Source organism: Sminthopsis crassicaudata, chromosome 1, assembly GCF_048593235.1.
Source record: "Sminthopsis crassicaudata isolate SCR6 chromosome 1, ASM4859323v1, whole genome shotgun sequence".
Classification (NCBI taxonomy): domain Eukaryota; kingdom Metazoa; phylum Chordata; class Mammalia; order Dasyuromorphia; family Dasyuridae; genus Sminthopsis; species Sminthopsis crassicaudata.
The window spans coordinates 75,697,708-75,724,213 of record NC_133617.1 but is presented as its reverse complement, the minus strand read 5'-3'; the positions used below and the strand labels follow the sequence as shown (position 1 = coordinate 75,724,213).

The following is a 26,506-nucleotide window of genomic DNA, read 5'->3' as shown; positions in this document are numbered from 1 at the left end:
TGATTTCAGGAAAAGGAGTGAAAAATTGAGTATGACTTAGTTTGCTAATCTTTGTAACTGGAAAGATAATGGTGTCCTTGCCAGGAGTTGAGAAGTTAGAAAAGGGGGGAGTTTTGGGGAAGGATGAATTCTGAGCTAAGATCACTGAAAGAATAGGATCTAGGATTAAAGCTTGGGATACACTCTGTTCGTGGGAGCAGGTTATAGATGATGATCCAGAGTGATCAGATAGTATAATAAAAATCAGAAATAGATTGCAAGAGATTGAGAAAAGTGGAGGCAATGATCGCTTGAGAAAACGGAAGGGTCACTTGGATGTTTTTAAGGGTTTTCCATTCATTTCTTCCAGAAAAAGCCAAGACCCCAAATAAGTTCATTTCAACATGTACTTTGGTACTTGTCTGCCTGACCTGAGTTAATTGCGTATAGCATCTAGAAAAAACAAGGGTGGTTATCCTGCTGTTCTTTGCCCTGGTGAATATTGGGTGTGGTTGTGGCTGCCACATTTAGAAAGGACATTGGCCAGTTAGAGGAGAGTGATCAAGATGGTAAAGAGACTTAAATCACAGCACAAAAGATTGTGTGAAAAATCTTGGATTAAGGAAGACGGAAGGCTAACACATAAAGGAATTCTCTAGGAAGGGTTGGGGGCCATCACTCTTGGCCAGACCCCTAAACTGAATATTATCTACTGTCCTTTTTGCTATATGAGGCCCATAGCCTAGAGCTATTAGGAGTCCCCTCCCTCTGTAGCATTTCAATCTGGTCTTTCCATTTGGCTGTGTCTAAGGGAATGGGTACAAGAACTACAGAACTCCAAAATCCAATCTATCAGTGAGGGGATGGTTTGCTGTAGCCTGTCTCGACTCCCTGTTGAGCCTCCTTCTTCTTTACATCTCCCTCTAGTGGTGGTGATTTTGATTCTTCCATTGTTCTGGCTCTTCCTCTTCTGAGGAACTGTGTGAGTGGGTGAATGGGTTTGTAAGTGCTTGTATGAGTGCTCACTGGCATTCATGCTGGCTCCCTTTCATTTCTTGCTATATTTCTCTGTCTCTGACTCCCCTAGCTCTGTGTTTTCACTTGGAATCAGTTCTTTAATGCACACAGTGCCTTAGAAGCATTATATTTCTAGATATGTCCTACCTTTCCACCTACCTCTGTATTCCTTTGTTTTCTTGTCTCCTCTTTAAAAATTTTAGTGGTATATTATTTTTCCAATTGTAAGTAAAGATGTTTTTCAAAGTTCATTTTTGCAAGATTTTGAATTCCAATTTTTTTCTCTCTCTCCAAGAGAGCAAGGTTATACATGTACAATCAATTTTTAACATATTTCTATATGAATCATGTTGGGAAAGAAAATTTGGAACAAAAGATAAAAAACACAAGAAACTAAATAAAATTTTTAAAAGGTGAAAATAGTTTGCTTCAATTCTTATTTAATCTCCATAGTTCTTTCTCTGAATGCAGATAACATTTTCTATCCAAAGTCTATTGGAACTATTTTGGATCGCTGTGTTGCTGAAAGGAGCTAAATCTATCATAGTTGATCATCACAATGTTACTTTATGCAATATTCCCTTGGTTCTGCTCACTTTATTCAGCATTAATTCATGTAAGTTTTTACAGACTTTGCTGAAATCATCCTGTTCATCATTTCTTATAGAGTAATAGTATTCCTTTACATTCCTATGCCATAACATATTTAGCAATTCCTTATTTGATGGGCATCCACTCAGTTTCCAATTCCTTGCTACTACAAAAAGAGCTGCTACAAACATTTTTGTACATGTGGGTCCTTTTTTCTTTTCTATCATCTCTTTGGGATATAGATCTATATCCTATGGTGACACTGCTGGATCAAAGGATATGCACAGTTTTATAATCCTTTGGGCATAATTCCAAATTGCTTTCCAGAATGGTTCGATCAGTTCAAAAGTCCCACCAAAAATTCATTAGTGTTCTGATTTTCCTACATCCCCTCTTATATTTATCATTATGTTTTCCTGTGTTCTTAGCCAATCAGATAGGTGTGAGTTGGTACCTCAGAGTTGTTTCAATTTTCATTTCTTTAATCAATAGTGATTTAGAACATTTTTTCATGTGATGGTTTTAAGTTCTTCTGAAAATTGTCAGTTCATATCCTTTGACCATTTTGTATAAATTTACCTGAGTTCTCTATATATCTTAGAAATGAGGCCTTCATCAGAAACACTGGCTATAAAAATTGTTTCCCAGCTTTCTGCTTCCCTTCTAATATTGGCTGCATTGATTTTGTTTGTGCAAAACATTTTTAAGTTAATATAATCAAAATTGTCCATTATTAATTCATAATGTTTTCTAGTTCTTCTTTGATCATAGATTTATCCCTTGTCCAAAGATCTGACCAATAGACTATCCTTTGCTCTCCTAATTTGCTTATAGTATCACTCTTTACGTCTAAATCACATATTCATTTATACCTTATCTTAGTATGGGGTGTTCCTGTCTCCTTTTTTAATGACCAAGTCCAGACTCAAGTCTGAACTCTACCAATGTAGTATCATCTTATTTAAGTTGGGAATCTGAGTCAGAGACAAGATCCATAGGGCAACAAGACTCTGGAAGAAGGTTATTTCACACCCTGTGAAGGGACATCAGAGGCTGATTTTAGACCAATATTAGAGGTAGAGCTGGAGGAGGCCTTGCAGGATTACAGTAGATCTTGTATCAGGAAGCACTTAAATATATGACTGGATTGACAATATAAACTCTTAGACTCTATCTATCCTGTTCATCCCTGTATCAATGTAGATAAGGCCATTCAGCTCCTTGGCAACCCAGCCCAAACTGACATAGGCTGAATGGACCTAATGCATGGAAATGGAGTTTATTTATATTTCTGTCTGCCAGGTGCTACTTTTTCAAGTTGCTGACCAGTCATCCAGTGTTAGGTTCTTACTAAGTGCTAATAAGATAATGAGATATTAATAGGTTCTTACCAAGTGCTAAATCGGTACTTAACAATTCTCTGCTTCCGCCCTTTAAGGGGAGTTTTACCCCTTCGAACTTCTGGGGAGGAGAATAATGTTTAAAAGGAGCAAGTTCATTGGTAGAAGTAATCTTCCCACAAGCCCTTGCATTATCCTATGCCCATTCTCTGGGAGGATAAAAGAAGGCGGCACTCGAGAGATTGAGAGTCTACTCTGGACCAGAGTTGGCAGTTCTCTGGAGGAAGAAGAATCTGGCGGAGAGATTGAGTTGAGACAGCAGATCTCCTCCCAGAGAGTTTCAAGAGACAACAGAACTTTACATATTGGCGCCCACAACATGGGGCTAGCCCCACCCAGGAAAGGACTTTTGCTTATCCTGACAAGTTCTCATTCTGAGCCCTTCAGAGGAGCTAGACCGGATCTTTGCAATCCAGAGAAGAAGGGAAGCTGAAAGATTCTTCAGTGAGAGGGCTTTCATTAACACCAAACTTTTTTCCTTTCTCTAAGTCCACTCCATCTGTTCTGATATCTTGACCTGAATTAATAGGAATCTGGGAATGCTTAATTCAGGGTCTGGTGAACTCAGGGACTTCTGGCAACTTTCTGGACAGTGGGAGCAACTCAGGGTTCTAGGCAGGACTGAGGGTAGTATCTATCAATGAATATTCCTTATGACTGGATCTAGTGATTCAGGATAGTTATCATTTATGTTTCTGACATAACTAAATCTGCCATATTACCTACCATGTTAGGGTTTGGGTATCTGGTTCAGGATAACCTTGACATTGGTGGTCTTTTTTCTATTTAGCATATTGCAATGGAATTGCAAGGAGGTGTGTGGCTTTGGATAGAAAGCTTCCTGGTTGTCTCCAAGATCAGACATACTAACATTTCATTGATTTATTTCAAGGCAATCAATCTATCCTCAACAAGTATTTATTAAGCACCTACCATGTGCCAGGGCTGTGCTGGGGACTGGGAATACAAGGACAAAGAATGAAACAGTTCTCACTCAAATGAAAAGGCAGATGTTGGGGGCAGCTAGGTGGTGCAGTGGATAGAGCACCAGCCCTGAATTCAGGAGGACCTGAGTTCAAATTTGCTCTCAGACACTTAACACTTCCTAGCTGTGTGACCCTGGGCAAGTCACTTAACCCCAGCCTCAGAAAAAAAATTAAAAAAATAGAAAAGGCAGATGTTTCTTTTTTTTTTTATTTTCTAAACCTATGTATAGATAATTTTCAATATTCACCCTTGCAAAACTTTGTGTTCCAAAATTTTTTTTTCCTTCCCGTCCACCCCTTCCCCTAGACGACAAGTAATCCAATATATCTTAAACACGTGCAATTCTTCTATACATATTTCCACAATTATTATGCTACACAAGAAAAATCAGATTAAAAAGGAAAAAAATGAGAAAGAAAACAAAAAGCAAGCAAACAACAACAAAAAGAGTGAAAATGCTATGTTGTGATCTTCACTCAGTCCACACAGTCCTCTCTCTGTAGATGGCTCTCTTCATCACAAGATCATTGGAACTGGCCTGAATCATCTCATTGTTGAAAAGAGCCACGTTCATCAGAATTGATCATCCTATAATCTTGCTGTTGCTGTGTATAATGATCTCCTGGTTCTACTTACTTCACTTAGCATCAGTTCATGTAAGTCTCTCCAGGCCTCTCTGAAATCATCTTGCTGATTGTTTCTTATAGAACAATAATATTCCATAACATTCATATACCATAACTTATTCAGCCATTCTCCAGCTGATGGGCATCCACTCAGTGTCCAGTTTCTTGCCACTACAAAGAGGGCTGCCACAAACGTCTTTGTATATGTGGATCCCTTTCCCTCCTTTAGGATCTCTTTGGGATATAAACCTAGTAGAGATATTGCTGGATCAAATAATATAAAGTATGACTTTGAGTATAGTTCCAATTTGCCCTCCAGAATGATTGAATCAGTTCACAACTCCATCAACAATGCATGTGTCCCAGTTTTCCCATATCCCTTCCAATATTCGTTATCATCTTTTTCTGTCATCTTAGCCAATCTAAGAGGTGTGTAGTGTTGTTTTAATTTGCTTTTCTCTAATCATAGTGATTTAGAGCACCTTTTCATGTGACTACAAATAGTTTCAATTTCTTCATCTGAAAATTGTTCATATCCTTTGATCATTTATCAATTGGAGAATGGCTGGAATTCTTATAAATTTGAGTCATTTCTCTCTATATTTTAAAAATGAGGCCTTTATCAGAACCTTTTAATATGAAAAATTTTTTCCAGTTCATTTTTTTTCCTTCTAATCTTGTCTGCATTGGTTATGTTTATATAAAACCTTTTAAATATAATATATTTAATAATTAATTGATAATTAATAATAATATATATTAATATAAATCAAAATGATCTATTTTGTGTTCTATAATGAACTCTAGTTCTTTTGCCACATATTCCTTTCTTCTCCACAGATCTGAGAGGTAAACTATCTTTTGTTCTCCTAATTTGCTTATAATATCACTCTTTGTCTAAATCATGGATCCATTTTGATCCTATCTTGTATATGCTGTTAGGTGTTGGTCAATACTTAATTTCTGCCATACTAGTTTCTAATTTTCCCAGAAGTTTTTGTTAAATAGTGAGTTCTTATCCCAGAAGCGTGATTCTTTGGGTTTATCAAACACTAGATTATATAGTTATTAATTATTGTGTCTTTTGAACCTCACTTATTTCACTGATCAACTACTCTGTTTCTTAGCCAGTACCAAATGGTTTTGATTGACTGCTACTTTATGATTTAGTTTTATATCTGGTACAGCTAGAGGGCAGATGTTTCTTGCTCATATGCCCTGTAATTGCAAAGGTTCTTCTTGGAGAATCAGATACAAGTTGGTTTTGTTGTTTGCCCATAAGCTGCAAGAAATATTTCATGGGACATTTGGTCATTTTATATTTTGACACTTAAGTTAAATATTTGCAGAAAGACCCCTGAGAAAATAATTGTAGCTTCTCTGTCAGCATCTGTTAAAGAGAATAAAGAGATAGAAAAAAACTACAAAGTATTCCCTAAGTGAACTTAACATATCCTTGGATACATGGTGACTTCAATCCAAAGGTAATTGGAGGGGAAGAAGGCAAAAGGAAAAAAAAAAAAAAATTAGGTTGAAATTTATAGTTCAGAGGCCAAAAGAGCGTCTCTTGTATGCTTATTAAAGAAAAGAAATAGAAGATATTATATGTAATAAGTATCAAATAATATCACAAAAGTTATATCTCTCTCTCTAATTTCTTTATATTTTGCTGAGGCAATTGGGATTAAGTGATTTGCCCACGGTCACACAGCTAGCCTGGATTTGAACTTAGGTCCCCCTGACTTCAGGGTTAATTCTCTCTATTCGCCACCTAGCTGCCCCTAAATCAATATTTTAACTGACAAAATGCCTTGTCACTGATGCACAAGTTACTCCTGAATCAGCTGGCTCTCTTTAGGCAAACCACCAACTCACTGGGGGAAAAGATCCAATCCAAATGTCAACATAATATATGGGAAGAGAACATTTATTAAGCACCTCCTATGTGCTAAGCTCTTTATAAATATCTTATTTCATCCTCACAACAGAAAAATCCAAATGAGAAAAAAACAGATCATAAATTTGGTGGGCAGCTAAAATAAACCCCATCTTAACATGATAAAACCAGTGATGCTCAGAAGAGGTGGAAAGTAGGAGAGAGGTAGAGGAATGGACACCAATGCAGATGACAACGATTTCTTAAAGGATTTTAATTAATATAAATTAATTGCCATAAAGAGCAGACCAAAAGAACCTGGATATTTTTTCAGTCAGTAACCACTTGCTCTTTTTGTTATGCAGAAAGTGAGATGGAAACCAAGGACAGCACTGACTGAGAATATTAACTTGTTTTTAAAAAACTTTACAGAGCAGAATAGTATAATATTACGGGAGACATTTTCCCAAAATAGAGCAAGAAGCTAGGTCAGGGAAAGATATATTGGTAAGGGACTTAACTAAGCAAAATCATCTCAAAGGTTTTTAAAGATGAAACTGGAAGAAGATCAACAAATGGATGAAAAATGCACTGTCAAGATCTCTCTAACAAAACCTTTTCCCTGTCAAGGACAGTGGGACATTTGGACATAGTCCCAGATGTACTGTATAAGGAAGCTGAAATGACCAGAAAGAAAATAAAATTGAGAAGCAGTGGGACCAGACCTCATATGCATAGAAAAATACTAAGGGATCAGTTCTCAAGGTCTCTGAAAAGAGGGAAGATAGTAAAGGTGTGGGGAAAAATCTGGGATATTAACCATAAAATATATCTGAATGTCAGTGAATTGCATCAAGCTGCTGGAAAACTGAGGAACCTCTTCAATGAGATATATAATTATTTTTAAAAGTTTATTCTAATAATTCACACAAAAAAATCCAAGTGGATGAAGAATGTCTATTGCTCAAATTATATATCTTGGATAGATGTTTTAAAGGGGCAGTAAGCTGAACTCACAATGGATAGGAGTGTGGGCTGGAATGGTTGTAGGAAATCAGACAGTTGTTTTTTTTTTTTTTTTTTTTTTTTTTTTTTTTTTTTTTTAATAATTCCCGTTTCTCCTAGAAATAAATGACTTCCCTTTAAACACCAATATTCTTTTGGTGGTGATAAGTGGTAGAAGACTAAAGTTCAAAGTTCAAAAAGAAATACCAGGTAGACGTGAGTTGGCTTCAGAACATTGCAATCTAAGAATTTTATAGATGTGATAAATGACTGTTATCTGAGAAATGTATGATGGAGATTAAAAAAAGGCCTATTCATCTAGGGAGAAGGAGGGATAAACAATGAACAGTTCATGTTTTTTCTGATATCTGTACAATGTCACCTCACCAAGTTGGATGAACCTTCTGTGGCAAATAATTAGGAACACATAGGCATAAATTTCACAGAATGAGAGCAATGTTGCTGTTGGAGGGAGGACTTCCATCCATGAAGTCACAGATCCATTGGAGCAGGTGACCTGCTTATTTTTCTGCCTTCATATGTATTCACCCCATTGTTTTATTGTCCCTTGCTGTGCTATGCTGTGCTCCATACTCCCGACCTAGATGCACTAGAGTTGCTGGATTCATGACAGCCCCTTTTATTAATGATAGACAACTAAGATAGGGGTGGTTTCTAGTACTTGGTAGAATTGGAAGGATGTAGTTCAGAAAGGATCTAGCTGATGTCAACTTGCTATGTTCATTCTCCAGAATTGGTGGAGACCTTTAGCTGGTAAAATGTCATTACCTAAGTAAACTTCGGGGCTCAGATGAACACCTGGTAGCAGCAAGTTGAGAAAACTCTTTGTTCAAGCTTCTAGACCAAGCCTTGGACCCCATTTCTCAGTCCTCCTTTTAATCTTTTTATTTGGCTCTTGGCTTTTATCCTCCTTCTTTTGGAGATGCTGCTTAACGTATCTGGCTCTTTGGCTCCCCTGTCTGAGTTTCTGATTACTTGATCTTGATTGAACAATGATTCAGGGCCCTTTTTTGTGCCAAGAACATCCTGGCACTGTTTCTTTGCCAGGGCCACCCAGTTGTGACCAACAACCCAGTTGTGACCTGTGTTGGAACTCCTATCTCATTAGAGTTGTGGCTGGAGGAAGCTACATACCAGAAAAGTGTGCATGTACACCCACCCTTGAGTTCAATGGCACACTTAGGTGTAATTTTTTGCAGAGACTAAGCTTACAGAATTTGGACCCTGTAATTTCCACTCATGAGGACTTTCCTTTGTTTTATTCGTAGAACATTAAAACTGTTGTCAGGTACCCAGGAGGGATCAGGCTTTTTCTTGGTCTCAAGAGGCAGAATTAAGAACAGGGGATGGAGGGTGTGGGGGTAGAGGAGACAAAGCTACAGGGAAGGGGATATTTGCTCAGCAGGAGGAAATGATGGGAAAATTTGACCATCAGAACTGTCACAACACAGTGAGCTAGTTGGGGAACTAGTGAGTTATATTTAAATAAAGGCTGGATGACTCTGTCCAGGATACTATCCAAGGAGTTCCTACTCTAAGCGAAGGTTAAACTGGATGCCTTCTAAAACTCTTGTGGGTTCATTTTATAATGGGAGTCACAGTGGAATGAAGATAATAGGAGATCAGATAGTTCAAATAACTCTGCCTCCCCTCTCAGAGCAGATGGGGCGCATCCTGCAGCGTACAGCCATCTCTACAAACATCAAAGAACGACTGGACTTTTCCTGTGCTCTCTTTGGGCCTGATGGAGGCCTGGTCTCCAATGCACCCCACATTCCTGTGCATCTTGGTGCCATGCAAGAAACTGTGCAGTTTCAGGTCTGAACAGACCCTATTCTTCTCCCTCTTCCTTTGGCCCCTAGCCCCCATTCCCAGTCTCCCATCCCTGTGATGGAGATAGGAACTGTAAGGCCTACTTGTCTCAGTTCCTTGGCCTTTCCCCATTACTATTAAATCCCCTTAACTCTTGTCTTCACTAACCCCTCTCCCTGTGCCTTGTGCTTACAGATCAGTCATTTGGGTGAGGATCTACAACCTGGGGATGTAATTCTGAGCAACCATCCGAGAGCAGGGGGCAGCCACCTGCCAGATCTGACAGTCATCACTCCGGTGAGAGGGAGATAGTTGTGGGATGAGGGGATACAAATCAGAGTCATCACCATAAGGTGAGGTGGACACCTGGCCCTTGAGTAGCATAATGGACTGATTTTGGAGGACCTGATGCCCTGGGAGGTCTAAGGTCTGCCTCTAAGATTTGTGTCATCTTAGACAAGTCACTTAATCTCTGGTCCCCAGAGTCTTCCTCTATAAACGAGAGCTTGCATTTGGGGACCCCTGAAATCTTCCTCTAGCTCTAAGTCTATGATTCTGCCCCCTTCCCGATTCATTTATACCTCACTTGTGCTACTACAGGTGTTCTGGCCTGGTCAGCCCCGCCCTGTGTTCTATGTGGCGAGCCGAGGGCATCATGCTGACATAGGGGGCATCACGCCAGGCTCCATGCCCCCCCACTCCACAGCGCTACAACAAGAAGGGGCTGTCTTTTTGTCCTTCAAGCTGGTTCAGAGAGGCGTCTTCCAGGAGGAGGGTAAGGAGTGAAGGGGGAGGTGGGGAGGGGACTACAAGGACCACTTGGATAACAGTAATCAGAAGGGAGCTTAGGCATGTGGTCTAGAGAAGCTGGGGAGCTGGAGAAGAAGGGGTGAAAGAAAACCGATCAGCCAGTGATCCTTTCCATTCTTTTGTACCCCACCAGCTGTGACAGAAGTCCTAAGAGCTCCAGGAAAGATTCCTGGCTGCAGTGGTACCCGAAATCTCCATGACAACCTGTCTGACCTCCGGGCCCAGGTGGCAGCCAATCAGAAGGGGATCCAGCTGGTAGGAGAGCTGATCGGGCAGTATGGACTAGATGTGGTGCAGGCCTACATGGCCCACATTCAGGTGAGAACAGACCTTGAGCTGTGTGCTGTCCATTTACATTCTACAAACTCTTCCTGTTCTCCTGCAGAGAGTACTGGGCCTTGGGAGAGAAGACAGGGGGATGCTAAGATCTGTAGAGCTGGGGGAGAAGAGGAGGGAGCAGAACCTTAGCAGAACAACTTGCCAGGAACTGACTAAGTCTGTGGTGGAAAGCATCCCTGAGTGTCTGCTTCCCTAGGCTAACGCAGAGCTGGCTGTCCGGGAGATGCTCCGGGCCTTTGGGGAAGCTCGGCAGGCCCAAGGGCTGCCCCTGGAGGTGAGTGCCCAGGATCACATGGATGACGGCTCTCCCATCCATCTTCTGGTGAAGCTCAATCCGGTACAGGTAGGACCACCATGGAGGGAGAGGTTGGGACAGGGGTAGGGTTTGTGCCTTGACTAGGCCTGGGGGTGGGCTTCTGGTGAGGGTCTCAGCTGATATACAGTTCTCTGGCTCCAGGGCAGCGCCATCTTTGACTTCAGTGGCACAGGTCCAGAGGTGTTCGGCAATCTGAATGCTCCCCGAGCCATCACACTGTCAGCTCTCATCTACTGCTTGCGTTGTTTGGTGGGCCAGGACATCCCTCTGAATCAGGTGGGTCCCCTGTGTCACATTCTCTGCACCACATCGGGGGCACTCCCCATTTATCAAGCTTTTTTGCTCCCTCTCCCCGACTCCTAGGGCTGTCTGGCTCCAGTTCAGGTGGTGATCCCGCAGGGCTCCATTCTGGATCCATCTCCAGATGCAGCTGTGGTTGGAGGCAACGTGCTGACCTCCCAGCGGGTAGTAGACGTCATTCTGGCTGCCTTTGGAGCCTGCGCTGCTTCTCAGGTCTGGGTTATGCTCAGGGATGGAAGGGCTAAGTGTCCATGGCAGGCTCTTACACCACCCTCTCTTCCCCATTCCTCAGGGCTGCATGAACAATGTGACTCTGGGGAATGCCCATATGGGCTACTACGAGACGGTGGCAGGGGGCGCAGGGGCAGGACCAGGCTGGCACGGGCGCAGCGGGGTCCACAGTCACATGACCAACACCCGCATCACTGACCCTGAGATCCTGGAGAGTCGGTGAGTGTGCGAGTCAGGGGCAGCTGCCCTCACAAGGTGGGGGGAGAGGAGAGATCCACATTGAACCCTTCTGTTCCCCCAGGTACCCTGTGATTCTTCGTCGATTTGAGCTGCGGGAAGGCTCAGGGGGGAAGGGCCGTTTCCGAGGTGGGGATGGAGTGATAAGAGAGCTTCTTTTCCGAGAAGAAGCTGTACTATCTGTCCTGACTGAGCGCCGAGCCTTCAGACCCTATGGACTCCTTGGTGAGACACCCCCTTCCCAACCTCCTTCCTTCACACTGACCACTCCACCCCCCAAACAAATTTCACAGTTTTATTCTACTTGGGATAATTCTTTACAATTGTGACCTTCCTGGGCTAACCAAAGGGCATACTTAAGGGGAGGGGCCCGGAGAGAACCAAGGTCATATCTTGCAGTCAGCCTAGGTATGACAAAAGATTGTTAAGATTCCTAGGTATGACAAAAGATTGTTAAGATTTCAACTGGTCCTGCTGTGTTTTTTTTTTTTTTCTCAGGGGGAGAACCCGGAGCCCCTGGACTTAATCTGTTAATCCGAAAAGATGGACGGACCATCAGTCTGGGGGGAAAAACATCCGTGACCGTGTATCCTGGGGTAAGGAACTCAAGAGATGGGGAGGGAAGGGTATTCAGTACTCCAAAAAACCCCCAGAGATTCTGGGAACCTCTCCTCAAACATCCCCAAGCACCTACAAAGTGAGCTTTGGAACTCTGGATTGCTGGTGTCCATTGTTTAATTTGGCTCCATTGAGGAAAGGGAAGGGTATAAAAAAGGAGCCGCTGGAATAAAACAGTGGGAAAGGAGGGTCATCTTTTCTTCTCTGTCACTTCAGGATGCCTTCTGCCTGAAGACACCAGGTGGAGGTGGGTATGGGGACCCTGAGGAGCCGGCCCCTGCCCCTGGCTCCCCACCCCATTCAACCTGCTTTCCTGAACGAGGCAGCGTCTACGAGTATCGACAGGCACAAGAGGGTGTGTGAAGGGTGAGGGGGGTGGTGAGCACCCTGCTAGGGCAACAATAAAGATCCCTGAAGTTGCCCCCATGCCACAGGGGTAGGGCTGGGGAGAAGCCACGGTCACAGTTTGCTGCTTTCATTGTTCAGTGTTGGCGTTGCCCGGGTCTGACATTGTCCTGGGCTCTGTGGTCACCCTGAGTCGTAGTCCTACAGCTAGATGGTCAGTCAGGCCTGCCAGGCCAGTGCTAAAAGTCACTTGCTCTACGGCCTGTGGGATGGAGGAGGGAATTCTACATGAGGGAAGATCCCCCCCTTCTTCCTTCCTCCCACAGACTCTCAGATCCAACTCCCCCATGGCCCCAGTGTAAATGAAAAATTGAGTGTTATCATTCCTGTCCTTCAAATTGCTAGCTCTCCACTCCATTTTGCACTTACGGGGATGAGAAAGCTATGAGTCTGTCTTCGATATAAGATGTAGTCTATTCTTCTGCCTTGCCAGGACCCCAGGGGGAGGTTCCCAGTGGGAGGACCTGCAAGGTACATATGTCGCCCATCCTCCTGTTCCAGAGCACTAGAGGAATAAAGAAAGGAAAGGCAGGTTTTATTGGGGAAGAAGTGGTGCTACAGCATCCAAACCCTGTCTCAGGGACACTTGCCTTCTCAGCTTCACAGGACAGCAGGCCACTGGGCAGTGTAGCATTGGGAAACTCAGTAGGGTTCCTGGGGGCCAGAAAGAGATATAAGATCCAGAGCGCATCCAGAGCGCATCTTGCTTTCCTTTGTCCCCTCAGGGCCAGAGGAAGGAAGGATAAGTCTGGGGCTCCAGGACAGAAAGTGCGGGGACCCCCAATTCCCTGTCCAGGGCTATTTTTTTGGAAGGGAAAGATGTCTCATTCTAAGATTCTCCTGCTGGGGTGGATAGGGAATGGTGATCCAGATTCTGGCTGCTCCTACCTATGGCCCAGGGCTGCTCCTGACCTGGTCCCAACCTACAAGGATCTGTGAAGTGGGTGAACAGTTCATGCTCTTGTTCCCGGGCATCATCTTTTGGAGAGAAGGGAGGGAAAAGAATGACAGCTTGGTTAGTGGAGGGCTAACTACTTTCCCCCCTTCCTCCCTTGGCCTTTGTCCCATACCTGGGGAACAGTTGTCAAAATTGAGGTCACCCATGAGCACACTGAAAGCAACAGCATCATCATTCTTGTCACTTTGTGCTTCAAACTGCTCAGCCCAGCCCAGCAGAAGTGAAAGTTGCTCACAGCGAATGGCCCAGTCCTCTGAGGAAGGTAGGGAATGGGCCAGGGTACCTGCTGCCCTTTCCCTCCCTTCCCCTCCAACCCTGTGAATCTGGAAACTGAGTGATGGGGGTGGGGAGGTCAGGGGAACGGTGAGAGTCACCAACAGAGAGGCCATGGAGGAAATAAGAACAGGGGCAGGGGTTGGACTTGGGAACTGTTAGGACAGTGAGGCAAAGACAGCTATGGCCTCAGCCATAAAAGGTAGAGTATAGTAAGAGTAAACCATGTGCTAGCAGAGGATGGGGTGGGGTTGGGGGCCAGGGATGAAAGGCTGGGCATTGAGGAAATTTTAAAGAAAGAGCAGTCCCCTCACCAGTGCCAGCTTCTTGTGTCAGCTGATATGTATTAGTGATAATTTGTTTAATGGAAGGACTCCCTAAAAGACATTCTAGCCTGGGGTTCTGGCTCACCCTCAGGGGCGTGCAGATGGGTACAGTGCAGGTAGCCCACAATCCTCCGCTTGTCCAGCATGCCCAGCTGTACCTGCAACACCATGGGCATTGCCATCTCTTCCAGGGTCAATCTTTGACCCCTAGACTCGACCCACAAGCGGCCCCTAGGAATACTGCCTACCTGAACCGAGAGTAATCCCTTGGAGGCAAGCGCATCTTCCCTCCGGCCATTAGGGAAGGGCAAGAAGCGGGCACTCAGCACCGGGTATCTGGAGACCAGCAAGAGCCCACTACCCAGGAGTTTGAGCTGAGGCCCTGGAGAGAAGCCGGTGGTCCCCACATCATATATCACAGGGCCTAGGATGGTTGCCAGGCGTCGGGCTAGCCTGCTTGCAGCTCGTATGTCAAAAGTTTCTTGAAGGCACACAAAATCCAGGTTACTAGGCAGGGCTGATGTCAGCTCCCCTACCAGGGAACTAGCCTGGGGCGGACTGGAATCCGTGGCCCCATAGCTTGGCCCTTTGGCTCCCCCAAGTAGGGCAGTGCCCATGTACTCTGCCCGCTGCTGACTATGCTGCAGGTTGCTGAACCGGGCCAGGCCATCGGGCAGCAAGCAGAGGTTGGCAGTGAGAAAGCCAAAGCTTCTTTGGGGATCTGATGAGGGGCACCAGGGCGAGGGGGGTGTCCAGTTCCTGGGAGGTGGCTGATAGCAGAAAGGGCGGCGACAAGGCTGAAGAGGTAACCAGAGCAGCAAGCCCAGGAGCAGCAGGGGCACAGCTGCTATCAGCAGCAGCAGGGCAGCTAACGTTCCTAGCAGGGTGACCAGAAGATGACACAACCCCCTCGGGAGGGGAGTCAAAAAGGGAAATGGAGTGCGGGGAGTGGGCACGCAGCACACCAGAAGCCTGTCCAGGGCCCAGTAGGCAGGGAAGAGCAGGGCCCGGGCCAGGCTGTGCAGAACATGCAGGACGGGATGGGGAAATGGGGATGGCTGCAACCCTCCCAGACCCGGGGGCCAGCTGGCTGGGGGGGCACCGGGGCTCAGGGCCCACATTGGGGAAGGAGGGGGCCCCAGGACCCTGCTTGAGAGGCGCTTCTCTCGTTGGAAAGGGGGCTGCTCTGCCTTCCTCAGGACCAGGCTTGGTTCTGCCCCCGGTCTTCATCTTCCCCCCAAGCTGGGGGATCTGGTAGGAGGCCGATCATCTGTCCAAAGGAGACCACAAGGCAGAGGAATGAGAGGGTGACCTGGGACCCTGGAGAGCAGAGACAGGCAAGGAGTGGAACGCGTGAGAGGAGGGAAGAGGGGGCTCCAGGAAGGGGATTGGAGGGCCAAAGCGGAAGAGGAACGAGGGTCGGGAAGGAGGTCCCGGGGACACATCCCTTTCCTTACCTGAACTTGGAGGAGCGTGGCGGCGGAAGCCGGAAAATGGAAAGAGAAAGTGAAGACGAAAGCGAGAGCCCGCCCCCGGACTCCGGCCACGCAGGTCCCGCCCCGGCTAGATAAGGCTGGAAGCCCGGGGCCCTGGGGGTGGTCCCTCCCAGAGCAGTCGGGAGCGGGCTGTGGGAAGGCAGCCCCCGGGCGTGAGCGGAGTGGGAGCCCGGACACGCTGTGCTGACCCCTACTAGTACCGCAGTGGGCTGTAGTCCTAGCTCTGCTGCCGCGCTGGGCCCTTCTCTAGGGGAAAAACAGCCCGACAGACCTGACCTGAGAAGCCATCGGCGCGGGGCTTTCCCGTTATTAAAGAGGGCATCACCTCGGAGGCTTAAGGATCGTAGCAAAGTCTCTGGAGCTCTGAGATAAAGAAATTAGCCCCGAGTCACCCAGTACGTTTCGTAGGAAGGGGCTCGAACGCAGCGAGTCTTGTCGGCTCCAAGGCCGGCTCTCTCCTCCGGCCGTCTCGTTATTCGTCTGACTGGCGGCTAAGACTGGCGTGTGTCTCTAGCGCTGCCTTCTATGCAGCAGCAGGTGAAAAAACGGGAGAAAGCAAGAAAGGGTGCTGCCAGAGTGGATGGAGGATAGGAAAAGGAGCTAGTTGGGAACTCGGCCAGTCTGCCAAACGGGCAGGTCTTTGGCTTTGGCGTCTGGGGCTGAACTAGGCAGATTTTGAAGGGACCCGCATTAGAGATAGCCAGGGAGCAAAGCTCTTGGTCCATCCTTTGTCTCAGAAAATTACGCAGCCTTGAGGTAGTTTTGAGCGTTTTACCAACTTGATCTACCCAATTTTATCAATTGTGATCTACTATCTGTCCCAGCCTTTGCCAAACAAAAAAGGGGAATAGAAACCGGTTAGGTCAGCAAACGCCTCAAGCATCCAAATGCAGCTCCACCTCAAAAGTTAAATAACCCAGCCGGGCTAAGCCGACTGCAGTGAATTATTTATAAATTTGACCTCAGTTAATCTGCGTTCTTTTTACAGACATTTATTGAGATTTGCCAAAGTGCACAACTCTAGGGGGTATGTAAATGACTGTTCCTGACCTCAGGAAGCTTTTGAGAACTGGGTAAGAAACAGAAACTATACAAGCAGGTATAATGGACAGAATACTGAGAAGAGTTATAACAGATGAATAAGCAAAGAGCTGTGGAGGTTGAGAGATCATATGACCTCTCTAGCCTTAGCCAAATTTTCAGGCCTGATCTTTATACCTAAATTTCCAATTGTTTCTAAGTCTTGTTTATTCAGACTCTAAAATATCTTTTCTAAAATATCTTTTCTGTCCCCTTTTTTATTCCTCTAGAATCCAGGTAAAAGCCCCTTTACCACCAGATCAGTCTATTACTATAAAAGATCCCAACACAAGTCTGCAGAAAAGGACCTGCTCAGTTTGTTGTAGCCACTAAGTGCTGGGCCCTGCTTCCTAATTAAAGGGTCTGTTGAAGGAGCTCACTCTGTACCAGTTTGGGGGGGGGGGAGGAAGTGGGGAGATGCAGTATCACCACGTGTTCATCAGTGATACCTATAGTTCCCTGTAACCCACCTCTCTCTCACAGTGCCACCTTGATTTCATTAAGAATCTTTTTTGAGAAAAAACATCAACTCAAAAATAAAAGTAAAAGATGACTTAAAAATATTATCTCTACCAATTAACTAATCTGTCTTATCATAAGCAGTCCAGGCAACTGTGATTCTCTGAGCCTCAAGTAGGGGCTGGAATTCTAGCCCAAATCCAATGGGCTGGTGATTGTTGGTGATGAGTTTATCTGTCTTCCCCTTTCCCTCAAGTGAGACTCCATCTCTGTCCTCAAAACTTTTAAAAGGACAATGCAACAATCACTATTCTTTGTTTCTTATGAGTTGGGACCCTGTCAATTCAAGTTCTCTCTAGGTTAGGAAATCAAAGTCTAGTTCTTCAATTCACTCTTTACTAAGCAATAGGAATATCTCACACTTTATAACAAAGCATGTTCAAGTATTATTTTTCTTATTTCACAGATAAGGAAAGTAGGGCCTAGAAAAAGTTGACTTTCCCACAATCACAGTTAATGATGTTCAAAGCTGGAACGCAAAACTATTTTTTCCACATCTGACACTTTTTTCATTATTTGTTACTGTCATCCTATATGATATCTCCTAAATAAAAGAGGAAAGAAGAGAGAAAGAAAGAAAAAGTGTGAAAGTAACACTATTGTCTCCCCTAGACTGGGGAATACAGTCAGTAAAAATTCTCTTATTATCACTTCAGAATTTTAACCAAAACCTAAGAGGACATAAAGACATTTATTTCTTCTCTTCCCCATCCTGCCAACATCCCCCAAGCCTGGGGCTTTGTAGGGTTTAGTTAGGCATAAAGTGGTATAAAAGGCAACTTTGGGGGAAAAAAACCTTTTAGATACTGCAGCCCATCCCATTGTCAAGCCCTGAGAGGAGGGTGAGAGACAGCTGGTAACTCGGCTATCAATGCCTTCTTTACCTGCCCCAATTGAGAATTTGGGTACCCAAAACCCAAGAGTATTGATTCCTTCCCTAGCAATTAATAGCTTTAATAGCTTTGCTTGGTGTGTGGGGAACCTGGGGTGGGGTAGGAAGGACCTTGCCCGTGATGAGTGGCCATGCCCAAGGGTTGTTTCCTCAATTTGAAGAGCAGAAAATTCGATTTGAAGGAAACACAAATAACAGGCAGTTCACCAGTGTGAGTTTAGCAGATCTCAGTCACCAGATGAACATAGGTTTGCCATCATCTTGGGAGAGTTGGTTGAGGCAGGAGAGAAGCAGCAGGGCATCATTGAGCATGCTGGGGGGTACCGTCTCCGTGACCACCCGCTGGAGAAAGTCCATGGTATAACAGCCGCCTTCAGAGGCTGCCAGCTCAGGCCGTTCCCGAAGGATACCATAAGCATTAACCAACTGCTCCGTCAGCCCTGGATGGACCCGCCCATTGTAGCCCAGGCTCTGCAGCCGATTCATGACACTCACATAACGCTGAGTGAGTGTCTGGCACAATTCTTCATCCAACTTGTGATTTGAAGTATTCAGGGAGGCCTGAGGGGAGAGGAGGGGGAAGGAGAAGCTTCAGAGGGGAGGGTTATCTGAAGGATCTGAGAGGCAAGGAGAGGGGGAGGTCTGGGAGGAGAAAATGGAATGAGGTAGGGAAATCTGAGGAGAGGGGGACCAGGGAGGCCTAAGGGAAGAAGAGAGGGGACAAGTGAGTCTGAGGGAAGGGGCTCAGGTTAGTCTGGTAGGGGGGGAGAAGAGGAAGGTTTGAGGTGACTTGGGAGGAGGAGAAGGGTGTCTAGGAGCAAGTAAATGCTAAAGCCATATTTCTAACGTCTCAGTTCATTAGGTCTGACAGGAGGGGCCTGTGGGAATAGGAATGCCTAAGAGATTAGACTCTCCTATGGCAGAATGAAGTGTTAGGAGAGGGATGTTCCTTCAGCTTGAAGAACAGGGCATTCTATTTGAAAAAAAAAAAAAAAAGCCAAAATAGGAAAGTTATGGAAAGATCAATGGAAGCCTATTCACTTTAACTCCCTACATTTCTTCATTTAGGTAAGGGGACAGACTTTTTTTTTTTTTCCTCTCTTTCCCTCTGAGCAAGCTCCTTGGTTGGAAAACATGGAGATAGTATAGTGGGAGAAGAGGACCAAGGACCCTGCCTTAGCTGTGGACCCTGCCTTAGCTGTTCAGGGAGGGAAAGCTCTCCTGGTTGGTTCTGTGAACTAGACAAAGATCCAGTAAAGGAGACCATGGAAGCAGAGGAAGCTAGGAGGCAAATGGGAATTCTGAATCTGATTCTAGTGGCTTAGGGGTTGCTAAAGTAGAAATGATGGGAGCCTTGGGAGGATATGACTACTCCATACAGTTTGTTATTTATGAAGAGGATAAAGGTAGTTTGATGCCTACCTTACATTTTGGAATGGTGAATTTCCAAGAATCTCCAACAAAGAGAAAGGATATGTAGAGTCCTGTAGCCTAAAATTCTACACAGGTCAACCCAAGATAGTTAGGATGCTCTCAAAAAAAAGAAATTCTGATAACACAAAGGATTGTGATGAGAAAGAGAAAGGAAAGTGATTTAAGCAGACACAAGGAACTCCTTAGGTTTTTAAAAAGTTCATACAGGAGATGGAAGCAAAAGAGCTAGGAAATGTTTATATTCAGAGTAAATAGAGATAGTGACATAAGCAAGATTTTAAAATAATTCTTTGGTTTTCTAGCTAGGCTAAGAGCAATGATTTCAATGATGAAAGAAATTATAAGAACCCTGATACGGGATTGACAGAACTACACTTATTGTTCAGGGAGAGAACTTTTAACTCAACTTTCTCTTTTTCCCACCAAAAAAGAATGACCTTTGGATTAGGAAAAACAGAAAAACAATGGTTAACAAGGGAAACATTGAAATCTATGATTAGGGAAGAGATAATGAGAAAAAAATCTGGCCACCTTTAATGAATCCTAGACAAAGTTTTGGAAACTCAACTTCATACATTTTCTCTCATTTAGGCCTTAAAGCAACTTTGTAAAGTGTAGACTATAGGTATGATAAGCAGCCTCATTTTGTGAATTAAATGTTGAATGACCTGTCTCTCATCACAGAGTCCATAGCTGTCAAGGGCAGAAGTGGGATTTGAAGGGAAAAAATTAGACAATTTTCTCTATTCAGCAGACATGAGCTGTAGTAAAAAATAATATGATTAAAGAGAGACATAACTATCTAAGTATTTGACCATCATGTGAAAAAAAATTTAGATTCTTTCTTCTTTTCTTCCCAGAGAGCTGAATGAATAGCAATGAGATGCTGAAAAATTTAAGATTAATATAAGGAAAAATTTTCCCATCTTGTGAGCTATTCAAAAGTGGGATAGATAATTCATTAGAGGTCATCAAATAGAGACCAAATGACAAATTTTAGATATACTATAATGGGGATTCCTTTATGGGCAGAAATTGGCTGCTGAGGTCTTTTTAAAATTTTAAATTCTGTCATTCTATTAATGATAAAAGTAGAGAAATATCTGGTATGAGATTGCTGAGCCACTATTACTGAACTTTAAAAAAATTTGGAGAAAGGAAAATGTATAGGACTGCAAAGTTAACAAATGTCCCCAATTAGTGAAAAATACTTTTTTCTAGCGTCCAAAGATCCTCCATTCAAATCCTGGCAAAGTTCTAGAATGTATCATCAAAGATGTGACTTGTGAGTATTTTAGAAAGGGATTATAGCTAAAATCTAGGGCAATTTCTTCAAGAAGGTTTCATGGATAGGCAGAGTGAAGATGATGGAGAGAAGCCAGGAAGTTGCCTGAACTTTCCCCAGTTATCCTTGGAAGCAACACTAACAGTTTCTGAACAGATTCTGAAGTGACAGAACCTACAAAGAGATAGAATGAAACAATTTCCAGCTTAAGATAGCTTGAAAGGACTTCAGGAAAAGTTGGTCCCACTTGGGTGAAATGGAAGTGCAGTTCAGCTTAGATGGTGTCTGGGAAGCCAGTGGGAGGCTCTTAGCCACCATGAAAATCAACAAACAATATCCTTTTGTCCTGGCTCAATAGGACAGTGATATAGCAGGCCAGTGAGGGAAACTCCAGCCCCAGCTCAGAAGGCAAATTGCCAGCCCCAGAAACCAGGCAACAATAGGTGCAACTAGATCAGGTTACTTTAGTATTGTGAGCAAAGTCATCAGAAACCTTAGGCCCAACACTCCAGTTAGGTAGGCCAGTAACCCCACCCAAGGCCCCTAGCACAAAAAGTTTGGGACAGCTCCCTCTTTATCTCAGGAGCAGAGCTCAATTTTAAAAGCCAAGAATAAGCCCACCCCACCCCCCCAAACAATAGCAAGTGTGACCCTGGGCAAGTCATTTAACCCCAATTGCCTCAGCAAAAAAAAAAAAAAAAAAAAAGGCAAGAAATATACAGAAATCTACTATGGTGAAGGAGAGGATGAAAACACCAACCCAGAAGAGGACAAAATGCTTACATATGAAACCTCAAAGTGATATATGAATTGGTCTTAAGCCCAAAAAGTCATCTTGAAAGAGCTCAAAAAAGATTTTAAAAGTCAAATTTAAAAGATAAAAAGAAAAATTTCAAGAAGAAAGGATATGTATGCAAAAGAGAATAAGTAGCTTGGAACAGGAAGAATGACTGAAGAAAACAATTAAGAAAATACAAGTATTGAGCAAATGAAAAAAAAATCCACTGAAGAAAACAACTCCTTTAAAAGTAGAATTAACCAAATGAAAAAGGAGGTACAAAAGCTAATTGGAGAAAATCATATCTTAAAAATTAGCTTTGAGCAAATGGAAGCTAATGACTCTATGAGATATCAAGAATCAGTCAAACAAAAGTAAAAGAATGAAAAAAATAGAAGAAAATGTAAAGTACTTCATTGGAAAAATAACTAACCTGGAAAATAGATCCAGGAGAACTTTTTTTTTTTTTTTTTTTTTTTTTTTTTTTTTTTTTTTTTGCTGAGGCAATTAAGGTTAAGTGACTTGCTTAGGGTCACACAGCTAGGAAGGGTTAAGTGTCTGAGACCAGATTTTTGACTCAGGTTTTCCTGACTTCAGGGCTGGTGCTCTATCCACTGCACCATTTAGCTGCTCCTCAGAGAGTTAATTTAAGAATTATTGGACTAACAAAGTCACAATCAATAATAATAATGATAATAAGGCCTGGACAGCATCTTTCAAGAAGTTATCAAGGAAAACTGCCCAGATATCCTAGAACCAGAGGATAAAAATAGTGATTTATAGATTACCTCCTTAAAGAGATCCTAAAATGAAACTCCAAGGAATATTGTGGCCACATTCCAGAATTATCAGGTCAAAGGGAAAATATTGCAAGTGGCTAAAAAGAAGCAATTCAAATATTGAGGAGCCAAGAATTAACTACTCAGCAAAACTGAGTATAATCTTTCAAGAGAAAAGCTAGATATTCAATGAAACAGGGGACTTTCAGTCATTTCTGATGAAAGGCCAGAACTAAACAGAAAATTCAGTCTTCAAATACAAGACTCAAGAGAAGCATAAAAAGGGGAAAGGAATAAAAATAACTGTTTACACCTCTATATGGGAAGATGTACTTTTAACTCTTGAGAACTGCATAATAGGGCAATTAGAAAGAGTTATATATAGAGAGTGTGGATATAAGTTGACTTTGATGTGATGCTATAAAAGAGAAAGGGTGAAAAAATTGTGCTGGGAGAAGAGGAAAGGGGAAGTAAAATGGGGGCAAATTACATCACATGAAGAAGCACAAAAGACAGATTATAAAAATTTCTTGCAAAAATTTAACCAATGTAAATAAATTGCCACAAAATGGTACCAAACAACCTAGAAATGACCTTGATAATGATAAAAATATGACAGCTTTAGAAATATGGTGGTGAAGACAAAGGTGGTTAAAAATATAAACTTATTTTTACAATCTTATGTGAATATTGTGAGTTGTTTTGTCTCATAAAGGAGAAGAGCAGTAAAAAGAAAAGCAAGTTTAAAAAGAAAGCTTGATAAGAAAGTTAACTAAACAAAATCATTTCAAGAACATTTAAGGAAGATCAACAAACAGATGAAAAATAGAAAGGATCTCCAAATATTTTTTTAAAAAAAACAATCTCTTTAACCATCAAGGACAGTAGAGTTCCCAAGTTTAAACACTAATCCCACAGATTCCTGTTTGTATAGGTCAATGTGGTAATTTCATTAAATTCTAGAACATTTTAGAATTTCCCAAGTTAGATTCAGGATTCAAGAGTCTTATTTATATATATACAGAAAAACCCAAGTGAATTGATCAATCAGCAAGCAGCTTTTTTAAAATAATATTTTATTTTCCCAATACATGCAAAGATAGTTTTCAACTTTCATCTTTGTCCAACCTTGTGTTTCAAATTTTTCTCCCTCTCTCCCCTTTTCCCTCCTCAAGACAGCAAGTAAAATGAAATAGGTTAAATATATGCAATTCTTCAAAACATATTCCCATATTTGTCATACTGGGCAAACAAAATCAGATCAAAAGTGAAAAAGAAAAAGAAAAACAAGCAAACAACAACAAAAGGTGAAAATAATATGCTTTGATCTACATTCAGTCTCTATAATTCTCTTTCTCAGGTTGCAGATGACACTTTCCATCATAACTCTATTGGAATTGCCTTGAATCACCTCATAATTGAAAAGAATCATCACGATTATCATAGTCACAATAAGATTGTTACTATGTACAATGTTCTCTTGGTTCTGCTCATGTCACTTAGCATCAGTTCATGCAAGTCCAGCCTTTTCTCAAGTCAGTGTGCTCATCATTTCTTATAGACCAATATTATTCCATTCCATTGATATACCATAACTTATTCAACCATTCCCCAACTGATGGGCATCCAATCAGTTTCCATTTCCTCAGCAATAAGTGCCTACTAGTTATCATCCTATCTCTTTCCTTTCTTTGTGGGTAATTTTTTTCAGTAAATTATCAATAATTAGTGCCTCTTCCTCTCTTTCTTTTAAACCCTTTGCTGTATGGCTTCAGAAACTACTTTGAACTACACTGAAACTACTATTTCCATTATTGTTCTGTAAGAAATGACCAGCAAGATGATTTCAGAAAGACCTGGGGAGACAACATGAATTGATGCTGAGTGAAATGAGCAGGATCAGGAGATCATTATATACTTCAACAACAATACTATATGATGATCAATTCTGATGGACGTAGCCATCTTCAACAATGAGATGAACCAAATCAGTTCCAATAGAGCAGTAAGGAACTGAACCAGTTACATCCAGCAAAAGAACTCTGGGAGATGACTATGAACCACTACATAGAATTCCCAATCCCCTATTTTTGTCCGCCTGCATTTTTGGATTTCCTTCACAGCCTAATTGTACATTATTTCAAAGTCTGATTCTTTTTGTGCAGCAAAATAACTGTTTGGACATGTATACATATATTGTATTTAATTTATACTTTAACATATGTAATATGTATTAGTCAACCTGCAATCTGAGGGAAGAGGTGAGGGGAAGGAGGGGAAAAGTTGAAACAAAAGATTTTGCAATTGTCAGTGCTGAAAATTTACCTATGCATATATCTTGTAAATAAAAAGCTATAATAATAATAATAAAAAAACTACTCTTTCCAGAGTTACCAATGATTTCTTAATTGCCAAATGTAATGGCCTTTCTGCTGATATTCTCTTCTAGATAATTGCTTCTTTCAAGGTCTTCAAGATACTGCTCTCTCCTGATTCTCTTCTTACCTGTATACCTGATTGTTCTCATTCTCCTTTGCTGGATCTTTCTCAAAGTTCTGCCAATTAACCATGTTTCCCAGGGTTCTCTCTTTTCTTTATATTACTTCACTTCATGATCTCATTAGTTCCTTTAACATGTTTACTGGATATCATGTTCAAGATATTGTAAAGGCAGTTGGAGATGTGGATCTGGAGGTCAGCAGACAGGTTTAGGGAAGAATATGAAGATTTAAGAATCATCAAGATAGAGAGAATTCAATGGGAGGTGTTGAGATAACCAAGTGAAATAGTATAGAAGGAGAAGAAGAGCCTAGAACAGGCATTCATGATTAATGGCAAGGGATTCTGAGGAGAGAGTGTTTTGAAAACCTAGATATAAAAGAGTATAAAGGAGAAATGGGCAATTGACAGTGTCAAAGACTGCAGAGAGGTCAAGGAGAATAAATATTGAGAAAAAGCCATTAGGCTTGGCAATTAGAAAATTATTGAAATTTGGGTGTAAGCAATTTCAGTGGAATGATAAGGACAGAAGCTAGATTCTAGGGAGTTAAAAAAGAGAATGAGGAAAAAGGAAGATTGCAGGCAACCTTTTCAAGGAGTTTTGTCACAAAAAGCAGAAGAGAAATAGAATGGTAGAGGAGATGGGAAGATCAAGTGAAGTTTTTTCAAGATGGAGGATGCACTGTAATGTTTTTAGCCACTAGAGAAGTACCCAGTAGGCAGGGAGAGATTAATCCAGTGCGAATGACAGAGGTGGCAATCTGGGAGAGGAGATGGCATGGAATGAACTCTTTTGTGAAGGTAGGGGGAGATTTGCCTTGGCAAGACTAGAATGACACCTTCCTTGTGAGATAGGATAAAAGAGAAGGTTGTAGCAGAAGGAATATGAATGATATGAGATAAGGAAGAGAACTTGACAAGTAACGTTATTTTTTTTTTTTTTTCTGTAAAATTTAACACAAGGTTCTCAGCCAAAGGTGGGGAGCAGAGCCATCAATAAGTTTGAGAAGGGATGAAAAGTTTTGGAAGTTCTCTTGAGAATGGGATATATAAGGGAGGGATATAAGGATTGCCTAGCAGCAATGAGGGCCCAGAATGGGCTTTACAAATCTTAAAGTCACATATAAATGTAATTTCAGGAATGAAGGACAATCAGTAACAGATGAAGAAACTGAGACAGACAAGATTAAGTGACTTTCTCTGAATCAGATAGCTAGTATGTGTCTGAGGTTATATTTGAACTCAGGTCTTCCTGAAGTCAGGTCCAATACCCTATTGTGCCAGGTAGCTTTCCTATAGGAAGAGAAGCTGGATTCAAATCTTATCTCTGACACTATTATTTATGTGATCTGAGGAAAGTAACTTAGCCTTGTCTAGACGTAATTTCCTTATCAGAAAAGTGATTGAATGATGGCCTTTGAAGTCCAATGTCAATCCAATTTCAAACAATTTTTCAAGAAAAACAAGGTAAAATAAACTTAAATATGAGCTAGATAAAGAGAACCATACCCCACAATACTTTTATTTCAAAAAAATGGAGAATTTGGTGAACAGGGGGCTGGAATGGATTTCCTCCATTTGTAAATCTCTGGGACTTCATGATAGTTTCAAACTATC

At 42.5% G+C, this 26,506-nt stretch overlaps 3 protein-coding genes across 12 annotated transcripts in view; 1 reads left to right on the top strand and 2 right to left on the bottom strand.

Moving 5' to 3' along the window:
- OPLAH (5-oxoprolinase, ATP-hydrolysing) overlaps positions 1-12,627 on the top strand; it is a 47,628-nt gene extending 35,001 nt beyond the window's left edge. For all 6 annotated transcript variants that reach the window (XM_074262540.1, XM_074262548.1, XM_074262565.1 and 3 more), the window contains exons 17-27: positions 9,160-9,320; positions 9,510-9,611; positions 9,915-10,089; positions 10,258-10,442; positions 10,660-10,806; positions 10,921-11,055; positions 11,143-11,292; positions 11,372-11,529; positions 11,612-11,772; positions 12,046-12,143; positions 12,382-12,627. In XM_074262540.1, coding sequence (XP_074118641.1) covers positions 9,160-9,320; positions 9,510-9,611; positions 9,915-10,089; positions 10,258-10,442; positions 10,660-10,806; positions 10,921-11,055; positions 11,143-11,292; positions 11,372-11,529; positions 11,612-11,772; positions 12,046-12,143; positions 12,382-12,528 — 1,619 coding nt within the window. In that variant the 3' untranslated portion in view covers positions 12,529-12,627. The remainder of the gene's footprint in view (positions 1-9,159; positions 9,321-9,509; positions 9,612-9,914; positions 10,090-10,257; positions 10,443-10,659; positions 10,807-10,920; positions 11,056-11,142; positions 11,293-11,371; positions 11,530-11,611; positions 11,773-12,045; positions 12,144-12,381) is intronic.
- LOC141539615 (sphingomyelin phosphodiesterase 5-like) lies at positions 12,265-15,706 on the bottom strand. 2 transcript variants are annotated; one of them, XM_074262639.1, is made up of 8 exons: positions 15,585-15,706; positions 14,376-15,397; positions 14,213-14,285; positions 13,641-13,781; positions 13,459-13,548; positions 13,161-13,224; positions 12,940-13,075; positions 12,265-12,772 (listed from the first exon to the last, which is right to left on the bottom strand). In XM_074262639.1, exons 2-8 carry the CDS (start codon positions 15,246-15,248, stop codon positions 12,641-12,643), a joined length of 1,509 nt encoding a protein of 502 aa, XP_074118740.1. In that variant the 5' UTR covers positions 15,249-15,397; positions 15,585-15,706; the 3' UTR covers positions 12,265-12,640. The 2 variants fall into 2 exon arrangements, with proteins under 2 accessions (XP_074118740.1, XP_074118734.1); XM_074262633.1 differs by having other exon boundaries at positions 14,376-15,447; positions 15,585-15,659.
- A 2,454-nt stretch (positions 15,707-18,160) lies between these two features.
- Positions 18,161-26,506, bottom strand: part of SPATC1 (spermatogenesis and centriole associated 1) — a 119,577-nt gene continuing 111,231 nt past the window's right edge. For all 4 annotated transcript variants that reach the window (XM_074262622.1, XM_074262605.1, XM_074262598.1 and 1 more), the window contains one exon: positions 18,161-18,675. In XM_074262622.1, coding sequence (XP_074118723.1) covers positions 18,346-18,675 — 330 coding nt within the window. In that variant the 3' untranslated portion in view covers positions 18,161-18,345. The remainder of the gene's footprint in view (positions 18,676-26,506) is intronic.

Excerpts from the sequence above, each read along its gene's own strand:
- LOC141539615 (XM_074262639.1), bottom strand. The coding sequence starts at position 15,248 with ATGTGGGCCCTGAGCCCCGGTGCCCCCCCAGCCAGCTGGCCCCCGGGT. Across the intron at positions 14,286-14,375 it reads AGGGATTACTCTCGGTTCAG|GTACAGCTGGGCATGCTGGA; the intron begins GTAGGCAGTATT and ends ATGGTGTTGCAG. Across the intron at positions 13,225-13,458 it reads GGAGCAGCCCTGGGCCATAG|GAACCCTACTGAGTTTCCCA; the intron begins GTAGGAGCAGCC and ends TCTGGCCCCCAG.